Source organism: Gadus chalcogrammus, chromosome 21 (genome assembly GCF_026213295.1).
Source record: "Gadus chalcogrammus isolate NIFS_2021 chromosome 21, NIFS_Gcha_1.0, whole genome shotgun sequence".
NCBI lineage: Eukaryota > Metazoa > Chordata > Actinopteri > Gadiformes > Gadidae > Gadus > Gadus chalcogrammus.
Window position 1 is genome coordinate 14,188,417 of NC_079432.1, and position 12,510 is coordinate 14,200,926.

Here is a 12,510-nt window from a genome sequence, read left to right on the forward strand (position 1 = left end):
CCTTCAGTGTCAAACGCTGTGTCAAAACAAAGCCATCAAAGGAGGGGAGGTGGATACGAACATAAGACCTCCTGGTGCCGACCTTCCCTCTCTTACAATCAGCACAGAGGCATGTTCACAACATACTATCATTTTCTCTCTCTTTCCAACCACACACCCAACTGTATTCTTTAAAAAATAGATTGATCACAACATTCAAAAACACAAAGAAAAAAGGAACTGCTTGTTACTTTAGTTTGAATGTCCTACGAGTCTTTCCGAATCGGCAAGCCCAGTAGATCAGGTGCAAGAGAGGGGATAATTATCAGCTAATCTTTGGGAAGTCTACCCCAAGAGGTGAGGCAGGATGGCACAGAGCCGATAGGCAGGGGGGCAGAGAGCTTGAGAGAGGGGTGGATAGAGGGAGAGAGGTAAAGAGAGGGAGAGAGATGGAGAAAGGGAGGTTTTGAAGGGCACAGTCTGTGTGGCGCGGTTGCCGCACAGATGAATGAGATCTTTCTTAAAGGCAAGAGATCAGGACGAGCTGGGAACGGACAAAGTGTTGGTCGAGCCCTCTAGCATACCAGGACAGCAGGGTTGAAAAGAAAGAAGGATGGGCGACCAGCCGTCCCTCTGACCAACATCTGGCCATCTGCCAGTCGGTTCGTTGTCTGAAAGACCGCTTCGAGTTACTCTGAGGCTGACCAAGTGCCCCAAGCACTGTCTGTGTGTGTACATGCCGCAAGAGAGAAGGTTTATGGAAAATGAATCGGCCCACTCGTTTTTGAATCAGAATAACATTATTCAAGTTCATACTTTATACAGAAAGGTGCATTCCTATGAGATCGCTCCACCATGCTTTTTACGCATCTGTAAATGAAACAGAAAAAAATGACACATTTCGGTGGTTAGTTCAGCCAATTCCTCATCATTTGTTATCTGGTTGACTAATACTTGTTACTTGATTAAAACATTTTTTTTTAAAAAAGAGATCCATACCTCTGCATTCATACTTGAGGTCCGAGAAGTAAACCATCTCCTGTGAGAAGACAAAGAGACCAAGCCTTCCACCTGCATAGGTCTTGTCATAGATGCTGCCAGAGTCTGCCATGATCTTTTTACCTTCATATATAACCACTCTGTTGAGGAAGAGAGACAATAAGGCTTTGTCAGACACCAATAAAGAACAGGACTGTGTCTTGCATTCCATTGACCCCACAGTGTTTCAGAAGACTCTCTCCCTACCTAATGTTTCCTGTTCTGGGCCTATGGATCAGATGCCACCTGTAGGCAGTGAAGTCTTTCCAGCCAATGTTCTTCGAGTCGTGCCAGAGAGTTTTCACCTGAGGAAATCAACAGAACATCAATAAGAATTGATTCATAAAATCCCCAACGTACCGGCTGTGTGTGTTTTAGAGGACATTGCCGTTACCTGTCCAGCGGTGTTGCCTGTGTGCCAGAGGGCGTTCCTCAGGTGCTCTCCTGGTCCCGTGGTTGAGTTGACCACCTTGATGGACAGTCCGGAGTAGCCCTGGGCCTTGGTGGGTTTACTGGACCAGTAGGTCTGCGTGATCTGCTTCCACATCACCACGTAGAACCTGGAGCTTGACTGGTAGCCAAACACAAAGCCAGCATAGTCGTCGTCCCTCTCCGTGTTGATGAAGAACGTACCGCTGAAATCCACCGCGTTGAACTCATCATAACCTGGTGGAGAATAAGCACAGACAGAGGCCCTTGAAGTCCTGTAAATAGTTGCCAAGCATATACTGCCGAATGGAGCCATTGTCCCAGTTCTTTGTCATGAAAAATGGAGAGATAACAAATCACACAACAAAGGATATGCAATCATTGTGGTGTCACTTACCCACAGCAATGCCAGGGTCACAATTGACAGTCTGGACCAGCTCTTTGCCCTGATGGCGAACCACCCAGTGAGGGTCAATCTGAGAGGTGCCTTTGGGGTCCAAGGGAACCATCTGGAACTTTCTGAAGTCTGTCGCACTGATGTCAAAGTTTTCTGGACATACGTCATAGATGTCGGGCACGTTGTCTTGGTCAAAGTCGTCTTTGCAAGCATCCCCACGGCCATCACCTGGAAAATATATATAGCATACAGTAATGTTAATTCTCTTCTATCTCAGTAACGATTCATAGGTCACTTTGTACATCTGACACTGCATGGATGGGCGTATGACAATGAGACACTGTGGAATAAATAAACCCAAATGGCTGTATAGCAAGGTGCACTAATTGTGTCCCTCACAGCCAGCAAGATCTATGCCATGAATTGGCAAAGCCTATTTTTATGTACTTCCTTAAAATGGCAAAATGCTTGAAGTGAACCGACTCACCATCAGAATCCAGCTGATCGGGGTTAGGGGCCAGTCTGCAGTTGTCCTTATCGTCTGGGATACCATCATTGTCGTCATCGTGGTCACAGGCATCTCCCTTGCCGTCCTTGTCGTGGTCCGCCTGGTTGGCATTGGGGATGTAGGGGCAGTTGTCCAGGTTGTTCTGGTGTCCGTCCTCATCGATGTCCTGGTTACTGTCACACTTGTCGCCCACGCGGTCGTCGTCGGAATCCACCTGGGAGTGGAAGAAGGATAATGTGAAGGCATTAGGTTAGGCTGAGGACGGCTTACTCTGACGTTGGAACAGAAGTACATAACATTCCATGCCGCTCGGCAAGCCTCTATCTGTCATTGCCCTCGCTTCCCAGGGTTTCATTACACCGTCTGTTGTTACGGTTCAAATCGCTCTCTTGTCTCTGTAATGCTGCCAAGCTCCATTTGTAGAAAGTCTGTCATCGGTTTTCATCTCCTGCCAATTAAGTGGTCCATTCCACGCGCCTCTCCACGCCTCCCGCTGAACCTAGCTGAGCCTTGCTTCGTCTTACACAGCTAAACCCCAGCCCCCTAGCAAGGAATGCAAGGCATTCTGCTGCTGGCCAGGTTACAAGCACTTCTCCTTCTGCTTTGAGGATACCACCGTGGAGATAGACAGGGCGTAGAATGCAGGCAGGTGGGGAGATATGACCTTTGTCGCTTTGTCTAGCGATTGGTATTTGAATCCACACCAAAGAAGCATGTGAAGAACACCCTGGAAGACGGTGCGGTTTACTGCATTTGAGAACTTTTATCACAACTGAAATCGTTTATAGAATAGAACACGAGCCAATGTGTGCCTCGTCCTGCTTTATGTTCTGTGTCCAATTGTTCACTGCATTCCTTCTTCTCAGTGTAGCATGGCACAGGTGGACTGGATGGGCCCATGGTGTTCAGATGAGGCATGCACATAGCCAAGGGCCAGCCCATTCCACAGCAATCATCACTCCCCGGGGCCTCTTGTCTCACAGCGGCCTGGTCAGCTAACCTCAATGGCCCATTGAAAAGGACCTAAGCCCCCCGCCCCCCCACACACACCCCCCCGCTCCCGCCCTCCACCCCATGTGCCTTATTACACTGATGTGTCCTTGAGCAGGGCCAGAGTTCAACTTCACCTACGCATTGGAGTAATGAAGCTTAGACGACTGAACAAGCAAAGAATCAAAGCTCTCTCTGTCACAGGGATTGAGAGATGTATGCTGGGATTTAGTCGTGGGGGAAAGTCACTGCATGGCAGATGTGGATTTCGTTGTTTAGTGGGGTGGAAGACAACAGGGTATGGTAAAGTGTTTCGGAGCGTGTGTTTGTAAAGCAGATTGGGCGAGCGGAGTGGGGGGGGGGGCAGGGGGAGGTGGTGCAGGCTGGGGCGGGTTATGTACACACACCTGATCAGGATTATGTTCCAGAGGGCAGTTATCACACATATCTCCCACTCCATCTAGGTCAGTGTCTCTCTGGTCCACGTTGTACACGGAGGGACAGTTGTCCTTCTCGTTCAGAATGCCTGGAGAGAACCCAAAGAGATAGTCAGGATAATCGACCTACGACATCATGTTATCCGGGCCTGAACTTTCCTTCAAGTCAAACACTCCACACATTCCTCAAACATTGTTTTGACTAAACAATGTTTACTAACCCTTACCCTAACCCTCACCCTAACAGCCCAGGCAATGTAACCTGGCCATAGTTTGTGTGATGCCAGACATTACAACGTGTTCTTGTCAGTCACAATGATCTCTGTCAATCCTGCGCATTTCATACACCAATCCATGGTTGGTTACTTAGAGAGCTCTGTTAGTTTAGATAACAATAGTGTTGAGGTGGGGAGCTCACCGTCCCCATCGATGTCCACGGCGCAGGCGTCTCCCTCCCCGTTGCCGTCGGTGTCCGTCTGGTCCGGGTTGCTGTTGTAGGGGCAGTTGTCACAGCGGTCGCCCACGTCATCGCGGTCATAGTCGTACTGCCGGGGGTTGTACACGAACGGACAATTGTCCTGTTCCCCAAGAGGGAGAAATGGGAGAATACATATGTATGAATGAAAAAGCTGGTCGGATGATATGAAAGAGGAGAAAAGACGTGCACTTTTGCATGCACCAGTTGATTTAAATATTAAGGGTGTCATAAATGCTTTGGTCATCTAATACAAGTCTCCTGTATTGGTACAAAATACATCACGTGCATTATTACAGACAGCCATGCAGACAGACAGGCCATTGTACAGGTGGGTCCCAAGGGGAAAAACAGTCACCTTTCCCTGATGCCCACACATCTCAGGCGATGTTAGATGCTTTCAGGTGCTAAACTTGTGGTTTCAATTTTTTTTTACAGGCCATGTGAGGATCTATTTACGAGGCAGGGAGAGACCATGGATGAAAGGGAGCTTTATATTGGGACTCTGTCTCAACCCTAACGTCGGGATTAGCGAGGAAGCACAGCCGCTCCTTGAGACGCGCACCACGGTGCTGAATTTGTGGTTTGGCTCGGACAGCCGGGCCGGAGAAAGGTTTGCTTTTTGTGCTGCCGCTGTGTCAAGTGAGCTTTTTTATTGGGTGGCATGAATGATGAATGTATAATCGTTCTGAAAGGCCTCGTGCCTGGAGAGGGCCTGAGGGCATGCATGTATGTAAAACCTCACGCATTGCCCACACAATCAAGCTGTACAACAAACAGTTTAAGGTAAATACCCTATCATCCGGAATGCTATCATTGTCATCATCGCTGTCACAAGCATCTCCAGTCCCATCCTTGTCATAGTCTTCTTGCCCAGAGTTGGGTAGGTTGGGGCAATTGTCCTGCGGCGGGAAAAAATCACAATGTTGACCATTGACCAATTGCAGTTTGCCATCCCGTAAGTCGAACCAGTGCTAAACCAAATCTCTGGACTTACCTTTTTGCAGTGATAGGTGGCGTTTTCCACGCACACCAGGTCAGCATTGGGCCATCCATCCAGATCTGTGTCCTCGCCGCAAATGTAGCCATTGCCTGCATATCCGGGCTTGCAGTCGCAGCGGAACATGGGGTCGGCGAACTGTCCCAGGTAGTTACAGCGGGCGTTCTTGTTGCAGTCGTGACTTCCGTCGAGACAGGGGTTACGGGGTGTGCACACCTAGAAGGGGAGTAGATAGAGTTGTTGTTTGGATAGGATTGTTAGCATTCTGGAATGCCAGAATACTGAGATAAAACAGAAGGTATAAAACTGTTCAAATCTGGCCTTAAGGCTATGTTGTTATCGGCCAGCTCATCTCCTCAAGATGTAAACAGATACGTTTTTTATCAGTTCAGGTCATAGGGGAAGTACTGGCATGAAAACAAGACTGTACTCATCACCTGTTTTTTGGCTGTTGCCTCTGCCACGCCTATGCCGAAAGGCTGTGTCCCAGAGTAGCGCGGTGGGCAGGGCAGACAGTTGTAGCCGGGGTCTGTGTTCTCGCAGCGGTGCACTCCGTTGAACTCAAAGCACGTGTCAGGCACCGCCTTGCACTATAAAAAATAATTTGGGCCGAGATAACAATCAGCTTTGATGACTAGGTCAGATGGCAGATGTTGAAACATGTAAAAAAATGTCAACCCCCACAAGATGAACAGAAATATGGTGATAAGATCAGTAGAGGCTACAGCAAAAGCATGAATTCTTTACCTCGTCAATGTCCTTGCACTTAATGCCGTTACCGCTGTAGCCTGTGGGACATTTTCCACACTTCCAGGAGCCATTCAGTGCTCCTCCTTCCAGGAGGCTGGTGCACTTGACTCCAGCGAAGCAGGGATTGGAAAGGCACCCATCTACCGAAACATAACACAACAGAACATTCAGAATTCGGACCACACATGGAAACCTGGACAATTGAATCCTGAAGAAAGGCCAAGAAGATACTCACCGATTGGACAGGCTTTTTTGTTGCACTGCTGTGTGTCCTTGGCATCGCCAATGCATTCCTTGCCACCGTGCTTTGGCATGGGGTCATTGCAGAGACGTTTACGGGCCTGGGAACCAACTCCGCAGGTGAGAGAGCAGGTATCCCATGGAGACCAAGTCCCCCAGTTTCCATTGACTGATGGGGAAGGAAGAAACAAGACATGGTCTTATAAATGGATCGTGTTGTCTTGCCATTGCCTTTCACCATGTGATATCACATTCTAATAGAGGGGGAAATGTACGGGTTCATAATGTCAAGGTCCTGCCATCTTCCCCTGCATCCAGACGCAGAACACACTGATATGTATTGCTGATGAGCAAATCAGAGGGTTCACTCAGAATACCGGTCCTGACTTGTACTCGGTGGCTGCAATTGAAAGGAAATGGCTTACTGGGACAGGGCGTTTGCTGGCAGCTCTCTGTTTGACGGCCCTCGCCCTCACAGTCCTTGCCGCCCAGCTGGGGGTTGGGGGAGTTGCAGAGGCGGATGCGGGTGATCACGCCGCCCCCGCAGGTCCCGGAGCAGGACGACCACGGAGACCAGTGGCTCCAACTGCCGTCCTGCTTGACTGAGGTCATTGAGGGAAGAAAAGGGATGGGAAATCAAACAAAAGGTAAGGTGGTGAAGATCCCAGGTGCATTGTGTGCGGCAAGGCCGCGAGAGGATGTGGGACTTGCGTTGAGGTTTGGGGCGGCCCAGACTCACAGCGCTTGTCGCACTCCTCAAGGTAGCAGTCGCGGGTCTGCACGGAGGTGCCCTCGCAGTGGTTGTTGATGCGGTCGCAGGAGCGGCCGCGCTGTTGGACGCCTCGCCCGCACGACACCGAGCAGTGGGTCCACTCGGACCAGGGGGACCAGCCGTCCTCAGCGTAGTCGCTCGCTGAGCAGGGAACAGAGAGGGAGACGTTGGGCAAAGAAAGAGACACACAGAATCCTACTCCGTTAAAACACTGTCCAGGAACACACTTAAAGAGAGAGAGAGAGAGAGAGAGAGAGAGAGAGAGAGAGAGAGAGAGAGAGAGAGAGAGAGAACGAGAGAGAGAGAGAGAGAGAGAGGGAGAGAGAGAACAAGAGAGAGAGAGAGAGAGAGAGAGAGAGAGAGAGAGAGAGAGAGAGAGAGAGAGAGAGAGAGAGAGAGAGAGAGAGAGGGAGAGAGAGAGAGGGAGAGAGAGGGAGAGAGAGAGAACGAGAGAGAGAGAGAGAGATCAAAAAGCCAAACAAAGTATGGAAAATAAGACAGAGGCTCTGTCCTTACACAGAGATGCCCCATTTGACAAATGTTTTTCCTTAAGAGAAAACACGAACCGGCCGCACTCACCACACACACACACACTCATCGCAAACATGGCCTTGGTCCTACAATGACTTCAACACGGAGCCTAAGTGTGGCTGAATGTGGCCCTCCAGTGTTTACCTAAGTTGGAGGGTGGAGGCACTGCTGCCCGGCCGGCATACTGTTACCGGGTGGAACCTGCCACTTCTCCTTTGTGAGGAAGATGTCTCCACTAAACCAGCGGACCCCTTTTCCATTCCACTTTAACCAATTTAGACCAATTACATCCATTCCAGCTCTCCACAGATCCAAAGATGTGTTCTTCCGTGACACAAAGCCCCAATGTTCCCAAGCGCATAAGAGGGCTTTTCATTGGCCGGGGATGGTATTTCAGTTAGATCATCTCTAACATCAACATGGTTTCTCTTGAATACAAACCTTTATGTTCACATAGGGAAATAGCTGTGGTTTCTTGTTTTGTTTTTGCAAGGAAAAGTCACGTTTTGGCACATGGCTTTAAGGCAAAGTCCCTTAGAAAGACTCTATATATATATACATATATAGAGTCTGTATATATATATATATGTGTCTATACATATATATATATTTGTGGGTGTGGGACATGCACTTACGTGTTCCACAGCGTGGACAGCACTCTCCATCAGGCACCGTGGCGGTGGAACAGGGGACGAGCGGGCAGGAGATCTTTTTGCAGACTATTGCAGAGTCCTATGAGGGGAAGACGGTAAGCCCTGTAAATCATGTTGCAGAGGACCAGCTCTCAGCATGTGCTTTATGACCTCAACATTGTTTTGTGAATTCCAATGGCTGGTTCCTTCCCAACGTGACCCTGACCCTAGCTTTGACCCTCACTCTCATCTTGAACTCACCCCTTACCCTGGTATGGCGCCGTTAAAAACCAACAGCGTCAAACATTGCTATATCTGAATCATATTTTGACATTGGAAGCAATGCTACTGTTTAACACTGTCTTTGATAATACTGCTTTATGCTAGCGTGAAGAACCAACCCCCGCCTGTGGTTGGTTAGTGAACAACTTAAAATGGCATTGAGAAACAATGATTGGACGCAGATTTAGCTTCTTGTGTAAAGGACACAGATTGGATTAGAAGAGCCGACATGGCAATTTAGGCAGGAGAATGAACCCACGGGCGTGCAAGCGTCCCATAAACTTTCTTCAAGCCACAGCTTGTGTTTGCCTGGGTTTTTAATGCCAAGAAACCACCAAAGAGGGCCGTATTGGCTGAAAAGGCAGACCCCTGCAGTTCATGACCTCCCCCTTCAATTGCATACGGTGCCAAAAAGAAACTTGGAACCAGACCAGAACTCAAACAATAGACTAGAGGTAATGGGGGGGGGGGGGGGGGCGGGGCTGGTTGGGGGCCCCAAAACAAGTCAATCCATTACGGCCAGTTCAACCTCGGTTGCTGTATTCCAAGTGACTCAGAGGTAATGGTCTAACCCATCCCTGTATAAATATCTAACCATGTGGTTTATTGACCCAGGACCAATGAAGAAATGGTGATTACAATATGACATATTCCTCCCTGATCCTACTTTTCCTACCCCCTGCTTGGATCCCAGCAACTCTAATGACATGCAGTTTTACCAAACCTAAGTTAAAGCTCCAACCAAGCATTTCAACAACAAAAGCCTCTGTTGAACTCCAACAGCATGCACACCACATGCCTTCGAGTGTATGTGTGCATGTTTGAATGTGTGTGAGTGCTTGTGTGCGTGTCCATGTATATATGTGTTAGCGCGTGTGTGTTCCCCCCACTCACCTGGCACTTGCACTCGGTGCAGTCATCCACGGTCCACTCCTCGCTGTTCTTGTGCACGATGCCGTTGTGGATGCACACGCCGCTGTGGATGTCGATGCGGTTCCTAATGTCCTTGTTCTCAACCGTCTAGACACAGTGAGAGGAAATGATTCAATAACAGACAACACAACGATGAGCTCTGGTTGAGATTCGGAAGGGGTTTAACAGACTGTGTCTGAGATTGATCATTCAAGAGATTCTAGATATACCGTAAAACACTTGTAGCAGTCCTGAGCCATGAGATTCTTAGGACAAGAGACACGTAATCTATGTAGCAGCTATAAATCTAAGAAAAAGTACACAATAAGAGTAAGAATTTAAGAGTTTGAAATATAGGATATTATTATATTATGTATATATTATATTCCAGATATCTGAATCTATATATATATATACAAACTGGGAAATGGAAACCTTTTACAAAACCTCCAAACTGACAAAATACAGCACACACATGTATGCAGGAATCAAAGTCCCCCTGAACACTTGGGTTCACAGCCGCAGCTTCTCCTACTCACCAGCTGTCGTAGTTCATTGGGAAGCTCTTTGACCACAACCCCCAGACTCCTCAGCTCCTTGAACATACTGGCCAGGTCCTCGCAGGAGAAACCACACAGCATCTGCAGGTCTACACACGCACAAGCACCCGGACACACAACCACACACACACAGACACACCAAAAGACACTCACCATGGTCAGGGCTAACAAAACATCACAAATCACTTTGGATGAAATCAGGTGTGCAAATTCGGTGTGACTGGCGGAGTTTGGGTCCAAAGACAGGAGTTGGTCAGCAGTGACATTATTTCTGATTACTGAATGTGCTTTGGCCATAACTTGCACTATCGTACCGAAGCAAAAAACATTAATTTTGCAACAGTTCGCAACCTCTGTAAACATTGCTTTAATTTTTTATTTTATTATATGCTTTTCTTATTTTTGAAAGTTTTGTAGTTTTGCAATAAATGCATAATTTCGATACATGGAGGAGACATGCCGCCTTCTAAATTGCCCTGATGGATGAAATCTATCCTTATCTGCCTCTGTTAAGAAGTTCATTGTCTTGACTGACTTCAACACAAGAACGGTGTGCGCGTGTGTGTGAGTGTGTGTGTGTGTGTGTGTGTCTATGTGTGTCTTTCTGTGTCTGTGTCTGTGTCTCTAATGAGAAGGCCACACAGGGCTTGCGACGGGCAGCCGTGTTTACCTTTCGTCTTATGGCCTGTGTATTCAGTCCGGATGGCGGAGGAGCCGTTGTAATTCTCCAGGATCATGGTGTCGGTTGGCAGGGCTGTACCAAAACAGTTTTAACAGTTGTTGAAATGTAATTCATTTTATTGCAAATCCCAGGTTAAGAAGTTGAATGTTAATCTTTCAGCAGTGCTAACAATCCTTTTTTAACGTTGATATACTATTCTCTTATAACGCGGGTAATTACTCACAGTTTTGGCATCCCTTGTTGCGCAGGATTGCGTCTATGGTGGTTCCGAACACAAAGCGCACGTTTTGCAGCACTCCCTGAAAGCAGCAACGTTCACACGCTTAACTTTTACGAGAATTTGAGCAATTACAGCAATGTATGATAAACACAAAAAGGTGTTCAACACTAAAACACATATCGGCGTACATCAGGAAAAAACAGCCTCATCGACGATCAATTACGCACGTTTGGATACGTTTTACGCACTGGTATTTCCAAGTCATGCGGGACTTAAACCTTTCAGGGTCAACCTTTCTTTGACACTACAATACCTGGCCACTCAAACACGTCAACGACGGCATTCCTTCTCACCATGAACGTGTCCTTCACCGCTCCCTTGCCGAGCCGCAGCTGCGCCACGGCAGGTGTATCGTGCGTCAGGATGGTCTGAATGGACGCGTCCAGCTCCGCCGTGTTCACCTCCTCGCACCCCACGTACAGCTGGACCCGGTCCTCCTGCACGAACAGCGTGATGTTCTTCCAGCGGTTGGTGGCCAGGTCCACGTCCTCGATGGACACCACCTGCTGCTTGTTCTCGGTGGAGAACACGATGTCCAGCGTGTTGGCCTTCCCGTTGGACACGATCTCGAACACGGGCCCAGAGCCGTCGCGCTTCTCCACGGTTAGCAGGCTCCCGCGGGTCCGCTTGAACTGCTTGAAGTTGAGCAGGAGGAGGAAGCCTCTCTCGGCGTGGATGGAGTCGATGATGCTCCTCAGGTAGTTGTCAGGGAGCGCGGGGATGAGGTTGGGGTTGTGGATCTTGTAGGCAGGACTGTAGGGGTCGTCTCCCTTCACCAGGGAGACCCCGTGGTTCTTCTTTGGGACTTTGACCAGCTCAAACAGGTCGAACACACTGTTGTCGTCTCGGCTCTCTGCAGAGGATGAATAACAAGCAGTGAGATATTTTGTATGAAAAGGCACTTTGCCTTCCAGTGTTTTCGGATGTAATGGAAATTCGCAGCACATTCTCAAAACAGAAAAAAACAATGAAATAAAATAACGCATGCAAATGAGTTTTACTTTGGAGAAATTCCAGTATAGGACAATAGATGCAGCGAGAAGAATAACTAGGCTATAAGCAATAAACAGGCTATATAAAATAACCAGGCTATAAGGAATAACCAGGCTCCTGATGAGGACACCCTCCTGAACTCACCTGCCACCCTGGCGCCCTCGCAGCTCCAGAGCATCAGGAGCAGACAGAGCCCTCCTGTCAGCTTCATGGTGGGACAATACCTCGCTGCCTCTATGGACGAAACAACAGCAATAAATTGTTTATTTGTTTTAAAAGTGTTTTTGCCAGCGAGGTGACCGACATTCACACGCGAATATGACCTGTTTGTTATTAACAGCTTGGAAACTGACAATGCAAATTGCGAGTGAATCCTGCCACAGTCATAGATACAGTGGGAATAAACTCTCATAACACACGAAATGCTGCCAACTCACCTGCTTGATGAAAACAGCACACACATATGATAAAATCCCCCAATATAGATAGAATTCCACCAATATTCCTCCAGAAGAAGTTTAGTTTTTTCTTTATAAAAGTCCCGATGGTAAAAGGCTCTACTGTGTTTGCTTTATTATAAATAGGTCCTTGCTGGTAGGGGACGCTCAAAAACTAACATTGCA

The 12,510-nt window shown here is 48.1% G+C and overlaps 1 protein-coding gene across 1 annotated transcript in view; it reads right to left on the reverse strand.

Annotated features, from left to right (window-relative positions):
* The window catches only part of thbs1b (thrombospondin 1b), a 13,535-nt gene extending 1,025 nt beyond the window's left edge, over positions 1-12,510 (reverse strand). Inside the window, exons 1-23 of the mRNA XM_056581195.1 lie at positions 12,325-12,510; positions 12,032-12,121; positions 11,188-11,747; positions 10,838-10,913; positions 10,603-10,686; positions 9,912-10,021; positions 9,355-9,480; positions 8,182-8,278; positions 6,983-7,156; positions 6,669-6,845; positions 6,239-6,412; positions 6,001-6,143; positions 5,691-5,843; positions 5,251-5,469; positions 5,048-5,155; positions 4,197-4,356; positions 3,749-3,867; positions 2,331-2,565; positions 1,844-2,071; positions 1,412-1,683; positions 1,225-1,322; positions 979-1,118; positions 1-849 (exon numbers count right to left, since the gene is read on the reverse strand). The exon at positions 1-849 is cut by the window's left edge and continues 1,025 nt beyond it. Coding sequence (XP_056437170.1) covers positions 842-849; positions 979-1,118; positions 1,225-1,322; positions 1,412-1,683; positions 1,844-2,071; positions 2,331-2,565; positions 3,749-3,867; positions 4,197-4,356; positions 5,048-5,155; positions 5,251-5,469; positions 5,691-5,843; positions 6,001-6,143; positions 6,239-6,412; positions 6,669-6,845; positions 6,983-7,156; positions 8,182-8,278; positions 9,355-9,480; positions 9,912-10,021; positions 10,603-10,686; positions 10,838-10,913; positions 11,188-11,747; positions 12,032-12,098 — 3,528 coding nt within the window. The 5' untranslated portion in view covers positions 12,099-12,121; positions 12,325-12,510 and the 3' untranslated portion in view covers positions 1-841. The remainder of the gene's footprint in view (positions 850-978; positions 1,119-1,224; positions 1,323-1,411; positions 1,684-1,843; positions 2,072-2,330; positions 2,566-3,748; positions 3,868-4,196; positions 4,357-5,047; positions 5,156-5,250; positions 5,470-5,690; positions 5,844-6,000; positions 6,144-6,238; positions 6,413-6,668; positions 6,846-6,982; positions 7,157-8,181; positions 8,279-9,354; positions 9,481-9,911; positions 10,022-10,602; positions 10,687-10,837; positions 10,914-11,187; positions 11,748-12,031; positions 12,122-12,324) is intronic.